This window comes from Radiomyces spectabilis (assembly GCF_025331425.1).
Source record: "Radiomyces spectabilis strain NRRL 2753 chromosome Unknown BYT42scaffold_9, whole genome shotgun sequence".
Taxonomy (NCBI): domain Eukaryota; kingdom Fungi; phylum Mucoromycota; class Mucoromycetes; order Mucorales; family Radiomycetaceae; genus Radiomyces; species Radiomyces spectabilis.
The window spans coordinates 648,951-664,390 of record NW_026251934.1 but is presented as its reverse complement, the minus strand read 5'-3'; the positions used below and the strand labels follow the sequence as shown (position 1 = coordinate 664,390).

General features: G+C 43.4%; 5 protein-coding genes across 5 annotated transcripts; 1 reads left to right on the top strand and 4 right to left on the bottom strand.

The window, feature by feature from the left end:
- Positions 1-1,357: 1,357 nt before the first annotated feature.
- BYT42DRAFT_606292 (uncharacterized protein) lies at positions 1,358-2,242 on the top strand (the record flags this gene model as incomplete). Its single annotated transcript, XM_051571147.1, has 4 exons — positions 1,358-1,931; positions 1,989-2,068; positions 2,125-2,181; positions 2,225-2,242. Exons 1-4 carry the CDS (start codon positions 1,784-1,786, stop codon positions 2,240-2,242), a joined length of 303 nt encoding a protein of 100 aa, XP_051421626.1. The 5' UTR covers positions 1,358-1,783.
- A 628-nt stretch (positions 2,243-2,870) lies between these two features.
- BYT42DRAFT_576094 (cytochrome b-c1 complex subunit 7) lies at positions 2,871-3,725 on the bottom strand. Its single transcript, XM_051569015.1, has 3 exons — positions 3,576-3,725; positions 3,190-3,368; positions 2,871-3,120 (listed from the first exon to the last, which is right to left on the bottom strand). Exons 1-3 carry the CDS (start codon positions 3,682-3,684, stop codon positions 3,025-3,027), a joined length of 384 nt encoding a protein of 127 aa, XP_051421625.1. The 5' UTR covers positions 3,685-3,725; the 3' UTR covers positions 2,871-3,024.
- Positions 3,726-5,472: 1,747 nt separating this feature from the next.
- BYT42DRAFT_576093 (peptidase S8/S53 domain-containing protein) lies at positions 5,473-8,424 on the bottom strand. The gene is made up of 6 exons (XM_051569014.1): positions 7,855-8,424; positions 7,654-7,788; positions 7,439-7,592; positions 6,969-7,348; positions 6,313-6,902; positions 5,473-6,225 (listed from the first exon to the last, which is right to left on the bottom strand). Exons 1-6 carry the CDS (start codon positions 8,368-8,370, stop codon positions 5,532-5,534), a joined length of 2,469 nt encoding a protein of 822 aa, XP_051421624.1. The 5' UTR covers positions 8,371-8,424; the 3' UTR covers positions 5,473-5,531.
- Positions 8,425-10,179: 1,755 nt separating this feature from the next.
- On the bottom strand, positions 10,180-11,811 carry BYT42DRAFT_606289 (uncharacterized protein). Its single transcript, XM_051571146.1, has 4 exons — positions 11,440-11,811; positions 10,815-11,373; positions 10,631-10,752; positions 10,180-10,567 (listed from the first exon to the last, which is right to left on the bottom strand). Exons 1-4 carry the CDS (start codon positions 11,777-11,779, stop codon positions 10,386-10,388), a joined length of 1,203 nt encoding a protein of 400 aa, XP_051421623.1. The 5' UTR covers positions 11,780-11,811; the 3' UTR covers positions 10,180-10,385.
- BYT42DRAFT_576084 (uncharacterized protein) lies at positions 11,812-14,456 on the bottom strand. Its single transcript, XM_051569013.1, has 7 exons — positions 14,155-14,456; positions 13,838-14,074; positions 13,540-13,751; positions 13,293-13,476; positions 13,146-13,205; positions 12,392-13,059; positions 11,812-12,305 (listed from the first exon to the last, which is right to left on the bottom strand). Exons 1-7 carry the CDS (start codon positions 14,339-14,341, stop codon positions 12,003-12,005), a joined length of 1,851 nt encoding a protein of 616 aa, XP_051421622.1. The 5' UTR covers positions 14,342-14,456; the 3' UTR covers positions 11,812-12,002.
- Positions 14,457-15,440: the final 984 nt, after the last annotated feature.

Here is a 15,440-nt window from a genome sequence, read left to right as displayed (position 1 = left end):
AAGATGAAGACGTCGTTGCAACCCATTGTCAAATTGTTGAATATGGGCTCGATAACATAGTTCGACATGGGTATAAAGAAATGGCAAACATCGTTCATAAGCCAAACGACAAGTCAGACAAAGCTGCGCCAAGGTCGTTCGTGGAGCACCCGCTAGAACTTGGTGCAGTATTTCTGTTGGCAAATGCAGTAAGGACATGGAGGAACATACAGAAAAAGACCACCTTCGTTGTGTGTATGTGTGTGTGTGGTCTCAAATCATCCACAGGAAAATGAAATGCGGACTTGGCTTTGAATTTCAACAAGGAAAACTAATGCATGTGACTTTTAGTTACCAAAATTGGAAATCCTCTTCCGTTAAAGGTTTTTGCTAAATGCACATAGAGGTTGCACATAATGGGATGCCAAATTGAATTTTAAATGACACCCATTTTTTTGGTGACGACGTAGCTTATGTGCATTATGATTTTTTTATGGCGTAATCGAACCCAACAGTGACAGTATTGCTTTGAATTATTTTATTCTCAAAAACAGCTATGATATATGATGTTAGTTGAGAGGTTATAGATCAATTTTAGTGGGCAATAGTTACAAATTGTATGAAAAGAAGCTTATGATCCGTTAGATCATAGAAGCTTTTACCTATATCTTCATGAGCGATGAATAGTGGCGGGAGCTTGGTTCTGTGTCTTGGTTTTATAGTCACCAAATAAAAATAATTTGACGTGAGCTGAAGGATAATCGGATGACCGGATGAAGGAAGAGAGAAAAAATGGTACAAACAAGATGCTTTGCTGCTCACTATAAGTGGTGTGTTATATGAGAGAATTTAGAACAAAATAGACAATGAGAACCCTTTGAGACATGTCGGATATGTTTACTTCGATTAATGTGATCTGCATATTATATTTTAGTCTCAAGTCGAAATTGATAACTATCAGTGAGTCCTCGGTTATAAGATGTATTTGAAGGATTCGTATGCTGTGATGTGACAGCGTTACCCGTATGAATTGATCTCGGTGATAGATCCAAGTTTGGATGAAGAGGAATCAATCGGTTCTAATGGATCACTCAGAAAGGAAACACGTCTAAATCCCGATCTTTCTAGTTTGGGAACACCAACCTAGGATAGATAATGCGACAAGTAGTGGATATACCACACTCAGAAACTCATGTTGCAACGTATGCCATAAGGTTGTCATTAATATACCAAAGTTCCATCAAGAGTTCTCGCCTAGGGTATGCCGTATTGCGTTTGGCTTTTGTCTGACGAATGTCGCTCAATGTAAGGGGGCGACGTCCAGTAGCAGGTGGCATCCATTGCACAGCGGGTGTTCGGCTTGTTCCGCGGTAATTCGCAAATAAAAAAAAAAGTATTCCTTTGTTATTTCTCGTTACCCGCGTCCCCTTCCTCCCTCTTTCGCTTCTCTACACTTTTAAGGTATGTATTTGCTGTCGCTACACTGTCGTTCCAAGAAGTTGATATATATAGCCACATGGAACACGAGCATACCGCAAAGCTGCTTTACTTTCAACGGCTTTATCGAATGTCGCATCGAAATTGTATTCCTGGAGACGACATTGCCGATGGAATGGTTGCGACGAGGTGGCGGACAGTTACGAGGATGTCATTGTAGGAGGCTGCGCTGGATAGTTCGTGGTGAGGATTGGAAGGCGGGTTGGACAGTTGTCGGGATTTGAGATCACCCGTTGAGATCGGCGTGAAGGGATGCCGGAGATCTGCTTGCAGTGGTTGCAGACGGGCAACACGACTTGTGGACGACATGACGAAGGGTCGCCATACAGGCAGGAAATATGGGTTGAAGCATTGTCGACTCAAGAACATAGACAAAAGGCGGAGAAGACGATGTCTTGATGATGGCGGGAACATTCTCTGTTATTCGTCAGAATGCCGTCAGCAAATGGCAGCAGGTAAGTTCAAGACTTAATTGTAGTTATGGTGTAGGGTGATACTGATAAATCAAGTAGGCCGATCTTGGAAAAACGTCATTTATCCGATTAGACTGTGCCAACAGTGCCAGTCGGCCAATGACGATACCAATCCACAGGTAAGCAGGAGGTCCGGTTACTTTAATATTGATGACTACTTCATTGGTTATTCTAGATTTGGAACAGAGATATCAATGCTGATGTGAAAATGCGTTGGGTAGCGATTGTCATGGTAAAAAAAAAGGGCACATTGGGTTACATACTTGGTTCCCAAGGGCTGCGACTCAGGCTAATGAATTCAAAGAATGTCCAGTACCCTTTTACATGAACTGGAACCGAAGGGTTGCATGTCCAGTATTAGTTCAGCTAATGAGGTCTTACCAATGTAATTTGAAAGAGTTACCGCCTGCTAGGCTTCCATTTGCGTTTCTACATACGAAGTTTGTTTGCGGCGTATTGTATTTTGTACATTGGAGTTCAGAGAGATATGCATAGCTGTTTTTCCAGCAAGCTGCACCCAGCACTTGCAATTTCAGGATATCATTTGTCTTGTTCATGATGTTTTGGTCCTTCATAACTTGTTAGTGTTGTGATAATGTCACCCTGTGCTCGACATCTTCTCGCTCAAGCTCAAAGACTGTGGTATTCTTCCATTCTGAGCTGTGTATCATCTTCAGTACATCAACCGTCGATTGCTGTGTAACCCCAGCAACCATTATGGTTTCATTGTAGGAGAACCTCGTCCTGCATCTGATTACCTTCGCTCATTGTTATTCCCTTTTGTTCCTTCTCTCTGTGTATCCATCACAAAATGAATGCACGCGATCGAGTTCCGGGCTACAAAAATCCCATGATGACGTAGCCGAAGGATATGTCAAAAGAACGAAGCATTTGCTCAAAATGTTCTGAGCTCTTTTTCCAAGCACTGCATCGTTTTTATCTCCCCATGCGTATACCCGACCGACCAGCCAAAACGAACATCCAGTGTAGTTCTAAAATTCACGAGCTTGAACCGTGGTAAAATTTGTATTTCAAAATATAATATAAAGAGACATGGAATGCTAAAGAAAGAGGTTTAGTGACGAGCGGCAACCTTGATGTTATCGAAAGCCTCGCGCTCAGCACGCTCAGCAGCAACTTCGTCGATATATGGCTGAAGATATCTGACATCCTATCACGCAAGCAAATACGTTAGTCACTTTATGTTCATTGGGACAGGGTTGACGAAATGCGCGCTTACTTCTTTGGGGGTGACCCATTGAGCCTGGGGCAACAATTGGTGGCTCAACGAACACTGTTGAGCAACGCGAAGACGGTAGGCACGGTCATAAGCCTCCTTGGGGTTGGCAATTTCGAGACGGCGAAGGGCTTCCTGGACCACTTCACTTTCCTCGGCGAGCAAATCATCATAACGGAGACCTGTTGATAATGTGGAATCCAAACGAAACGACGAAATACGACAGAGAAATACGGTAGAATGGGTGATATAGTTTCCAAAAATAGACGAAACGAGTAGCGTGAAGAAAACAAGTTGAATTGACAAGGAATACAGAAAGAGACAAAGCAAATGTTTATAAGTATTTCGTGTTGAACCATCTCGGTCAATTTTTTCTCAATGGACATTACCGATCTGTCTGTAAGCAGCGGCACCAGCGTACATGTTGGCGGCAGGCTTAACGAAGCCCGAAAGAAGCTTGCAGTTCTGCACAACGGCCTTAAGAGTAGGGTACGACATGGCTTCCGGAAAGAGTGGGGGAGGAAAAAGTTAGCAGGGTGATGGAAATTAGACCTGGTTCCGCCGTCATGTTTGTTTTCTCTAAATTTCGATTATTTTCAGTGGCCGACGTTGATGTCACATCTCTGATGTCATCAAAAAAAATCGACTTGGAGGTTTCGTAAGGCAGAATGAGGTTTGATCCAATATGCCTCAAAAGAGCTTTTTCAGAGGTGGCTCTCTTTCTACTTTTCAACTCGACGATTACAAATTTGATTTGATCTTTCATTCTTACTCTCCCTAGAAAAAAGAATATATATTGGTGAAATCAAAATAATTTCTTTGGAAGTCACTCACACCAGATCGCACTTCTAAAGGGATCTGTGTTGATATCTATCCTTGTCTCATATCCGGCTACAGATGCACGCTGTCTCGTGCCTTATTGTTATATAATAAATCAATCGTTTATATCCAGTGCGGGGGTTTCTTATTGCTTGTCAGAAAAAAAAATAAAGTCGACATATCCTGCCCAGTTACGGTTGATATGGTGATTTGTTGAATCGAAGCTATATTACCTAATATTGTCTCCGTCCCAGGAGGCCATATGCGACTGGATCAAGATTCAGTGTATCAACACGGGCGTGCGGCGTGAGTCAATGATCGAGCCTTTTTACTCTCATCTCTGGAGGCCTCACCATACGATGGAAAATGAGGCTGGGACGGGACCATTTCGTTGGAAAGCGATAAGCAGCACCGTAGATTTGATCGGAGCAGTGTTTTTGATTACCACACTGGCACAGGCATGGAGATCATTTCTGTATCGTCTTGGCTTCTACCTTAACCTTGATGGCACTGTTGCTATTCTACATAATAGTTGGAAGTCGGCCTTATATCAAGGAAGATATTTTTATTTATTTATTTTACTTATCTTTCTTTTGACATGTATCGCTCTTTGGGGGTTTTTTTTTTTTTTTTAGTGTTGGGTTTGTCATTAAAGTCTCATTTTATACTGCTTTTATCATCCATTCTTTTGTGCTTGGTTTTGAATAGGAGTTGCTTTATCCCAAATCATCGCATGGAAAATAAAAATGTACCCCTCTTTTCCTGTAAAGACACATTTAATATTATCGTATACCACCCAGACTAGCCATCGGAACACCATCGTTCTTATCGACCATCACTCAATGGTCAGTAAAAGCTCAGTTAAGAAAAAGGATCTATGGATTTGACCCGTGCAATCTTGTATCTTTTAATGAGCAATTCATGCTCATTTATCAAAGACGAGAGAAGTTATCTCAGTAACTGCTTGACTCTCTGTTTAAGAACCTTGAAGGGCACACGACGCATTTAGATTACTGACAGAAATAATAGATTCTCTATCCGGATTCCCGTTCTGCCATTGATCATCTCAAGTACTCTGGAATTGGATTTGTTGCTCCGGTAATGCTCTGCCAAACTTTCACAACAAAGCTTTTTTAGTAACCACATCTCAGAAACAGCTTGATTTCGTTGCTTGATTACCTTTTTCGGCCCTCAAAATGTCTGCGTGGTTCGCTTTATCAAGGAACGTGTGTCGCTCAAGATGAACGTGACACCAAATTCATGCATTGCTGGTCGTTCTAAACTTGAACCGGATACGACGGGCTGCAACGTAGAAACGCAAGTATCAAAATTAGAGAGACAAAGCCAGGCTTTAGGCCGCGCCGATCTCTGTTGAGGAGCAATGTCATTTTTGAAAATGCTCGAGAGTTCACCAAAGTTAATAGTGACAACCCTCCAAATAATCATTTGAATACACAGCAACGGTGATACATCTTCGTGAAAGTTTAGAATGCTTTATTTCTAAAAACAAATAAGTTATCATTTATCTATGAATGCTGGGTATGAGCGGGCTTATCATGCAAAAGAGGCTGTCCATCACTATGAACTCTTTCGTCTTCTTCGTCCTCGTCTTCATCATCGCCGAGAAAGCTAAATTCGTAATCATCAGCCGTTGCGTCTGGAGAACGACGGTATCCTGGACTATCCGCAATCGAGAATGCGGAATTGCGCCATCCTTTACGCTTTCCCAGATACATGATACCAGCCAGACTAAGAATAGCGGCGGATCCCACCAAGCCATAGGCGATTGTGCTGCTAATACCTGATTTATTTTCTGAGATTGGCTGTCCGCTCGGTGTGATGGATGCTTCGTCTGCCGCAGGTCTATTGGATGAATGGCTTTGTGTGGCGGTGACGGAGACAGTAGAACGATGCTTGGTAGTGGCAGTGGTAGTGGTGGTGGTGCTGGCTGGTTTCGGTTTAACGCGAGTGGGTCGCGGTGGTATATACGTGTCTGCAGAAGAGAGACTAGAACTTGTCGGTTTCGGAATAACAATGGATGTACTGTGATCGTGCTTCGTATCATGATTGGCTACTGGATGATGAATCAACGTCGCTTCGTCCGCTGCAGGATCCATTTCACCAAACAGAGTCAAAGTCCAATTCAATAAACTACCCGTTGCCTCGGGATTGCCAACGTCATAGACAAGTAAAGACCACTTTCCAACAGGATTTTCTTCCCTAATAGAACCATGCATCAGGTTCACTCGATTTCATCTATCACCTTTTTCTCTTCTTCCTTTTTTCCGCCGCCAATGTTCAACTTACCAATGCTTTACAGACATGAACTTCCAGTTGTTCATGCCGCTTGTACTTCTATCGTTACCGCGAGCGGTGGCTAACTCGGACGTTACTTTGTTGGGACTTTCCAGGTTCACCACCACATTGCCGCGACACCTGTGATCGATATTGACGGTGGCGGTAATATGCTCTAGACGAAGCAGACCGGCTGCCTTGATCATCTCCTCGGTTACTTCCACTGTGCTACGCAAAGGAATCTTTGTCTTTCGATCTGTCGAATCCGGAATACTCGTCCTGTTCATAACGATAGGCACTTCCAGGTACGTTTGCTTATTGACATTTTTGAATGTCTTTGCCGCCTCGATGATAGCATAAGCGTCTAATTTACCGTAGCCAAATTTGTGATTGTACAGTCGCCCAGACGGTAATCGCTTCCAGTCCTCGTCTTGTAGACTAACCGGGATAGCGGTCTGGACACAAAGATGCTGAAGATCGCGCCATGTTAAATCAGGTCGCACAGACAAGACCAGAGCGAACACACCCGCAGCGTTGGGCGCAGCTGCCGAAGTCCCGCCGTGATGATCGGAGCATACATTGCTACCAACATTGGTAGTGTACTACGTACAATGCAATGAGCAACCTTGTTTCACCATTGAGGCGTTGCTTTTTCTCATCACACTTACGATAAAATGGCCTCCACCACTTGAGTACGTCACGACAAGCTGGGCTGAGCAACTCTCGGAATAAGGAGGATGCGCATCGGAATAGTCAATGGCTCCCACAGTAATAGTATAAATGCTATTGGTATAGCCATCAAAGTTGCAGTTATCTCCTGACATTGCTCCGTTACCGGTTGCGAAAACGTAAATGGACCCCTTTCCATCGCGACCATTCTCAATGCCGTTCTTGAAGGCATCCGCCAAAATACCGACCGGTGCCTCCATCGTTTCACCGTTATCAGGAGGACCCCACGAACATGAATAAATATCATTCTCTTGATACTTGTAATTGAGCGCGGCTGCCTCATCTACATCTGTTATCTCACCGGAAAGAATGCGGATACCTGCCGGGGAACACATGATTAATTACTACCCAAAAAGATCATACCCACACATTGGCGCAGGCACACCCACGGAGTCCCAATTGAACTTACCAGCAACCTTGGCATCATAAGCAATACCGATACCGCACACATCATTCTTCACAGCGGCTATTTGGCCAGCACATCGAGTACCGTGATTATCATCCCAGAGCATCGGCTTTGGGAGATCCACATGGAGATTGAAATCATAAGAACCGGGTGCATACTGTCAAGTCCTCAATTAGCTCCAAGTCTTTTTAAGGAAAGTGTGCATGGACGTTGCTTACAAAGTTATCTTTCAAATCGTCATTTTCAAAGTCCAGGCCATCGTCCAAAATAGCCACAACAGATCCGTTGCCAGTGATACCCTGACTCCATACGCCGGTAACATTGATATCTTTTCCTGCATATTCCTGATTGATCTAATCATCCATATCAATAAGCTGTCCATTGACTACGCCTGGTGTGCCGTGTAAGCGGTTTCTTACCAGATGCCACTGCTGAGAAAAACCTGGATCCTTTATGTGTAACTGCTTTCGCGTTTCCTCCAATAACAGTTGACCTTGCGATTTGACAGGGGCTCTCGCTTCCAGTGGAATAACGCTTCGTTTGATTCGCTGTCTAGGCACTTGTTTCTCAATGCTTTGGACTCGCATCCAAGCATCATCCCTTTTGTTGAAACGGCGAGCTTTCTTGTGGCCATGGAAGGCTGCCACGATATCGTCGTCATTTTCCAGCGATCGTTTGGATGAATTGTTGGTCTGGATTGGCGTGCTGACCAGAAAGTAATTGCGTAATTCTCCTACTGGACCTTCGTATTGCACCTGAAGGTGGGTAGCAATATCTTTGGCAGCCGCAACGTCGGAGTTGTCATTACTGCGTGAGGAAGGGAACCGTAAAACATAATACTGCCGTGCAGTATCACGCTTCACCACATTGGATGCTCCAACCAACAGTGTAGCAATTGTCAGGACGACAAGTACTAAAATATTGGAGTGCCTCATGGAGATGGAGCGGAATAAGAAAGCAAACAATTTCAGATCTAGGCAAAATGGGAATTGCCGGTGTTCCCTGGGAAGTCGCCGATCATCGCTGTTTTGTGACCTGCTTGCTTTAGGCTCCGCCATGGCTCCACGTTGGACCAATGGAAGAGCGTTGCTGTTTCGGAAATCTTTTTCAGGTTTCCAATGAACTTGAGTGCCTGGAATTCTGCGAGCATACTAAAGCAAATTAATCGCGTGGAGACAGTCAGTCTAACTATGAATGTGGCAAACAAAAATTTAATTGAGCAAGAAATAAGTACCCAAAAAAGCATGGGTTCCCTTGTTATGAAAATGGGGCGCTGATGGCTGGGTACAATACGTCTCCATGCCATGTCGTGGACACCATTGCTAAGTAAAAGTGTGGATGTAACAAAGGGCATAAAATGAACTTAATATTTCAAATATGCGTTCTGGCTCAAAAATGGTGTGCATTTGTTAGAAACACTGTCAATGAATGAAAATAGGCCTAAGCGCCTTGACTTGACCCGAATGGGAGGTGCAGGCTGCTAATTTTGGGATTTGATGTCGTCGCTACTGTATTTCAGAGACCAATAAGCGACGTGTTGATGGGAATGAAGACCTGCCAACAGACTCTCGTTCGTGATGCGCATCCAAGGTGGAGGGACACCAGCATATGGTTCAATAGTATTCAGTAATTTTAGCCATCTGAACATCTAATAAGGTAGTGCCTGCCAATTAAAGGGAAACGATAATATCTTAATTATGGATACTCCAGCCAATCCATGTTTATTAGCACACACTCACATCAGTTTAGTATGTTTGGTTCGCCGAGAGCATTGCATTGCTATAAAAATATAAAAGTCAGCTACTGTAGTTCGCACATCTCCTGCACTGATAACCTGGATCACCATCTCACCGTCAACATCCAGCTGTGGATGGTATGTGGGCGTAGGATGAGACTAGAATGAATCTGCCTCACCCGTCAAGCTTATGGAATTTGCAACATAGAAGAAGCGGTTGATGGGCATGACAAGAGGCGATGATGAATTCATATATTACTAGTTCAAAGAATACTCTAAACTGTACAATCTCCTGGAATGAAAAACATAACAAAGTTATCAAGACTGAAGTAGCATATAAAAAGTACAGTACTGTACATGTCTTTTGTTTACCGTATTTTTACATGCATACTATCGAGGATCAATGTTCTGACTATTGGCAGTCAGAAGTATATCGATAGTTCCTGTGTTCTTTGATCTGATATCCCATGTCATGCATAAATTGCTGATCGTTTTCGCTGTCTTTTGGACTTGAACATGTTATCAGCTGACAACATGGAAAACAGCTTCCTTTTTTGGGTCGCGCTATGAGCAAAAGTCTAGGTGCTCCGAGAATGCAGCTTAGCCCAGCGACGCGAGTGTATCAATTTTCACGTGGTTATAATCATAGCGGTATATTCGTATTGCTGAGATTTTTTAGTGCTCTCAGCCATATTGACGGGTGCACGTGCCAATAATACCGTCGATGTTGCACCGGGCGAGATCATGCCGATCCATAACAGGTTGTTGATTATATACTTCAAGAACAAGAGCGCTTAGTCGTTAAGGTGGCTCGAATACAAAGGGATGCATATATCATATGATTAGAATTACTTATTATCGGCGAGGACTTCATACTGATTTAGAATGCTTCATTTTAACAAGGTATACGATCTTCTGATGCTAAAAATATGAAAGGTCCAGCTTATCTAATTAGCTCGTACCAGAAAGAAAATACTGAAAATAGGATAAGCTTGACTGCGTTCAGTAAGGCGAAATGGTTTGATCCACGCTATTCAAGTAACGAATGACAGATCTGAAGAAGTAAAATCCATTTTCAATAACTTTCTGCCTTGAATATGTCGCAAGTCCAATCATAAAACTGTTTCGAAAGTATGTTTACAGCTGTTATGATACAAAAACAGGAGGATTCTATTTACATCTAGATAGGGCGTCTATTAAAGGGAAAACGGTGCTTTAGGCTAGGTCCTTAGTCTCCGATCCTTGCTCCTTGGGGAATACTTGACGAACATTAAGATTAATACGCGTAGTAAGCATGTACTGTCCAAACAGTGACCAGTCACTGTCTTCATCATCATCAAGTAGTGCTGCAGGCGACAAGTAAGATGGTAAAGTGTCTTCCAAAATCCTCGGAACACCTTAAAAAATACGCATTACAAAATAAGTCAACTGATTGAACACTTCAGCCGATCGTCATTTACCATGATAAGCTTTTCGCGATGGGCCTGTCATGACAACGACATCACCACTGCGTAAACATAATGGGACAGGTGCTGTGTCTTTTGTCGGACCGCCGATGAGGTAGATGCATGCATGACCAAAGCTGCAACCATGATGATTAATTATCACTAGAGTACAATACCCCAATGCCTATGAATCCCTCACCTGATAGAGACGAGTGGTGCATCCATATTCAGCTCACTGCGATCGACGTGGGCCATTAAAGTATCGCGCAACTGGTAGTAATTGATCACACCTGCTTCTGATTTGAAATCGCAACCCTGATACGCGTTCGTCCAACCATCACCACCAACATTTTCTACTGCTGTAACAACCGCTTTGGTCAAATCAGAGAGATCTAGTGGAATGGCATGTTCTTCCTGCAAATCGTATTCCTTCGTTCCCCAGTGGTACTGATATCCAAGCGTGATCCAGCGCTGTTTCCGCAAAACTTCAGCAGCCGATGAGAATGATTTCGTATTCGACTGTGTCCCTTCATCGTCCGATCCCTTGGTCTCTTTGGCCGGGATCCAACGGCTGATATCTGTGGCTGAAAGTTCGCCAGCGTTCTCTCTTACATAAAGCGGCCAGATACCATCCTTGGGCACATCGTATTGCGATGCTAAACTTGATGTATTAGGCGGACACGCATAGTCTGCCACGCAGTGCCGTACAAATGAGCGCTGAGCCTTGGGAGTAAAAGGATTTGGAATAACAATCAATCCTAGCATAATAATAGTGAGTATCAACCAATACTGGAGGGTTATCCTGCCAGCTCATCTATTTTTACCTGGTATAGTCTTCAAAATGTATGCTTTCCGTGCACGAGCATGCCATTGGTCGTCCGAAGCACCGAACTGCTTAGTGAGAGAGCGCAAATCAGCAGAGAGAGTCACTTCAGTAATAGTGTCTTTGTCGATGGTTGATAGATTCTCGAGGTTGGATAAGTCAATGACTTTGGACATGTCCGGCGGAGGTATGCGCAATTTGAAATGTCGCTCGGCATATCGAAAAGGATCCTGATTAACGTAAGATTCCTTCTTTTGTCGTTTCGCTGCGTTTTCTCGTTGTTGCTGTTCCCATATCTTTTGTTGCCTTCGAGATTTGAGATGAGCTGGTGGTTGCATCATTTCTATTTTGTTGCAGAAAAATGAATTTTTTCCTTCCCTTTAAGATTATTTCCTTTTTTTATTTTTTTTTATTTCTCCCTTCCAAGCCACGACCCCGGACACCCATTCCGTTGCTTTATGCGAAAGTCAATATACGATGGAATGGTTGATGCCATATAAATAAGTCTATGTATTAAATTAAAAGAAAAAACATATCTAATGCGTTGCTATTCTATTTGGGTTTCTAATGGTATGCATGATGGACAAGGGGAACGTATTCAGGAACATACATGGAGTTCTTGACGACGTCGCTCAACATTTCACCTTCCTTTAACTTGGCGGTAGCGACACCTTCTTCGTAAGCGACCTCGCATACACGAGTACCGACTTCCAAAGCCACATCGCGCAAGTTCTTGACACCGGGGAACAAGATACCATCCTTCAACTGTGACGGACTTGCCATATCAGCAATGGTCTTGGCAGTTTCCAAGAACATGTTGGGAGTAACGCGACTTGCTCTAGATACAGTGATACCCAAACCAAGACCCTACATACGCCAATTCCAAAACCAGTCAATAAAAATCCATGTCCATATCAAATCCACATGACTCCTAGAAAAGGAAAGGTACTTACGGGGAAGCTGTAAGAGTTGTTGCATTGATTGGTGCGACCGAGGCTGCCATTGGGCAAAAGGACATCCTTGAAGGGACTACCGGAAGCAAAGATGGCGCGACCATCGGTCCACTTGAAGGCTTCTTCAGCCGTACACTCGGCGTGGGAATCAGGGTTGCTCAATGGGAACACAACGGGTTGTTTCTGATATTGAGCCATGGTGCGAATGGCCTTCTCCGTGAATACACCACGAATACCTGTCAATCCCAAAATCACGGTAGGTTTCACCTGCTCCACCACTTCTTCAAGACTTAAACGATCGGGCATGTCTGTCTTGACGTAGCACGATTGACGTTCATCGAGCTTAACGGAACGTTCAGGGCCTTGGACAATACGGGTTGGATCGTTGGCGGCCAAAGCCGAGTTACCCAAGAGACCGTGCTGATCAATCATCCAGATGCGACGATAGGCCTCTTCGCGAGTCTTGACACGACCCTGAGCGACCATGCAGTCAATGATACCTTCACACACACCCACACCAGCGGAACCAGCGCCAACACAGATGATGCGTTCTTCGGCCAAATCTTCCTTCTTCATACCACGTGCCTTGAGCGCAGCGAGGATACCGGCCAAGGTAATAGCCGATGTTGATTGGATATCATCGTTAAAACAGGTGACATTATCGCGGTCTGTACGATGACAAAAAAATTATTAGAACCGTGCAAAAATTAGATTACCTTTTAAACACCCGATAATGAAGCCGACAATCACTTACATTTGTTTAAGAGATTATAGGCGTAGGGGTACTTGAAGTCCTCAAACTGAATCAACGCATCTGTAATTTGTAGAAAACATCGGGTTAATTCCATTGATCCAAGTACAGAAAGTTGTAAAACGCTTTTTTTTTTTTGGTTAAACTTACTTGGCCATCTGCTGTGAATGGCGGTGACCCATTCATCGACGAAAGAGTAGTAGTCTTCGCCTTCAAGACGTGGGTGACCCATACCAAGATACAAGGGATCATTAAGCAAGCCTTCATTATTGGTACCGACATCGAGAACGACGGGTAAAACGGCACGAGGTCGGATGCCACCTGCCGCGACATACTACACAAAAGGGGAATATCAGAAATGGAGTATAATCTTTTTAAGACACAAAATGAAACTTACTAAACTGAGTTTACCAATAGGAATTTGCATACCGTTGGCACCCAAATCACCAAGACCAAGGACTCGGGAACCATCCGTAACAACAATGACATCGACTTCATCATGGGGCCAGTTGTATACCATAGCAGACATGTTTCCTCTGTCCTGCGATGAGAAGTACATACCACGCGAGCGGCGGTAAATGGAATGCGAACGCTGACAAGCAAGGCCGACTAAAAAAAAAAAAAATTCAAAGTGAGCTAGGGCCTGTGTGGTGGTTGGCGGGAAATCGTGGGAAAAAATATAGACTCTCATTTACCAGTGGGGGTATAAATGATACCAGCCAACTCCTCCAAATGCTCGATCAGCAACTTGTAAAATAAGGTCTCATTACGGTCTTGCAAAGCGGACAAGAAAATGAATTTGGCCAAGGGCGTTTCACAAGCGTCCAAGTTACGCTTGACTCTCAACAATTGTTTGTCCATTTCCTGGCAACGAGGAGGAACGAGACCACGGATAGACAGTCTTTCTCGTTCAGCGATGCTAAACGCAGTACCTGACCAACGAGAATAGATTTTAATATACCATTTATGGACGATTTCAATTTCGATTGGTTTGAATATTTTTTTTAGGTACCTTTTGACAAAAGGGGATCGTGAATGACATTGACACCTTTGGAAGAGGTCAAATGAACGGTTTTGTCTTTACGGGGATCCGAAGCGCCAAGCATAGCCGGTGCACCGTAATGACGACGGCTCAAGATGCGAGCATCACAAAGACCCGTGCGGGTAATAGATTTGGAAAAGCCGCGAAAAGCAAGCATGGTAATTTTTGTAACGAACGTAGAGAAAAGGAAAGAACTAATTGACCTTTTTTTTTCTTTAAGCCAAGAAAAAAATTGGTTACAAGTTGAAAAAGATAAAAAAGATAATCGGGGAAGTTGAACTTGCGGCAAAAACTTTGCGACCTGAGATCAGTTATAAATATGTCATTCAGCGGCGTTCGAAGAAAGAGGTCAGGATGGCGCCCCGCGCGACACATCAACAGTCACATCAACCTGACCAATGACACGGGGACGGATCTGTTATTTTATGTCGCTGAGGATCAATCATCCGTTTAATTGAAACACTTCTTTTTATGGAAATCCGCATTTATGTTTTTGCTTTCAGGGGAATTTTGTTGATATGCATGTTTGGGGATGAAGACGAGTTGATTTGGTTGGCATGGATGATTTTGAGGATGTTTTAAAAGCTTTTTTTAGCTAGAGTCACCAAAGCAATAAGAAATGAGAGAAAAGTATGATCGGTCGTTCCTATTTTCCATGATGCGTGATCATTATTGGGTATAACTAGCAGATTAGACCGTTTCAAATGAACGAACGATAGCAAAGATGGGGATACTAGATTAAGCAATTAACGGGGTGTGAGCGTCCGCCGTTACGGCAATAAGGGGTGATCAGAGCATCTGCTTCTGATTTCTTTGGTCCATACCGTATCTGGAAACTGACATTATCTCATGTAAAGAGCATTCTGGATCACATAGTGGATGGCCAGATGCATCAACGTCATTGTGGACTCTTATGGCGAACAAAAACGAAATTTTGCCACTTTTCTGTCTGTCTCGCTGCGAGGTTTTTACTATTTCTTTTTTTTTTTTTTTTTTTTTTTTTTTTGGTAATACTGCTGACGCTCCTTTCGCGTTCGAAAACATCCGTCCTGATAATCCAAAAAAGCATGAAGCGGACTCATTATTAGGTTTTGCCTTCTTCTCTTCCTTTGTCATTGAATACATTTCGAATTAGAACTACCCAGTTCCTTTTTTCCACAGCAAATCGAATGAACATTGATCATGAAGCATTCTCGTGAATATTCTAGTACCGATATGAACACTTTTTTTTTCTGATGTATTAAATTCATCCGAGC

Bases quoted from the DNA above. Each gene is read 5' to 3' on its own strand.
- BYT42DRAFT_576094 (XM_051569015.1), bottom strand. From the start codon at position 3,684: ATGTCGTACCCTACTCTTAAGGCCGTTGTGCAGAACTGCAAGCTTCTT. The intron at 3,369-3,575 runs GTAATGTCCATT...CATTATCAACAG, and splicing joins CGCTGCTTACAGACAGATCG to GTCTCCGTTATGATGATTTG. The intron at 3,121-3,189 runs GTAAGCGCGCAT...CTTGCGTGATAG, and splicing joins AATGGGTCACCCCCAAAGAA to GATGTCAGATATCTTCAGCC.
- BYT42DRAFT_576093 (XM_051569014.1), bottom strand. From the start codon at position 8,370: ATGAGGCACTCCAATATTTTAGTACTTGTCGTCCTGACAATTGCTACA. The intron at 7,789-7,854 runs GTAAGAAACCGC...ATGGATGATTAG, and splicing joins TTTCTCAGCAGTGGCATCTG to ATCAATCAGGAATATGCAGG. The intron at 6,226-6,312 runs GTAAGTTGAACA...TGGTTCTATTAG, and splicing joins TTCATGTCTGTAAAGCATTG to GGAAGAAAATCCTGTTGGAA.
- BYT42DRAFT_606289 (XM_051571146.1), bottom strand. From the start codon at position 11,779: ATGATGCAACCACCAGCTCATCTCAAATCTCGAAGGCAACAAAAGATA. The intron at 11,374-11,439 runs GTAAAAATAGAT...TTATTATGCTAG, and splicing joins CATTTTGAAGACTATACCAG to GATTGATTGTTATTCCAAAT. The intron at 10,568-10,630 runs GTAAATGACGAT...GTATTTTTTAAG, and splicing joins ATCGCGAAAAGCTTATCATG to GTGTTCCGAGGATTTTGGAA.
- BYT42DRAFT_576084 (XM_051569013.1), bottom strand. From the start codon at position 14,341: ATGCTTGCTTTTCGCGGCTTTTCCAAATCTATTACCCGCACGGGTCTT. The intron at 13,752-13,837 runs GTAAATGAGAGT...TTTTTTTTTTAG, and splicing joins TATCATTTATACCCCCACTG to TCGGCCTTGCTTGTCAGCGT. The intron at 13,206-13,292 runs GTAAGTTTAACC...TACAAATTACAG, and splicing joins CATTCACAGCAGATGGCCAA to ATGCGTTGATTCAGTTTGAG.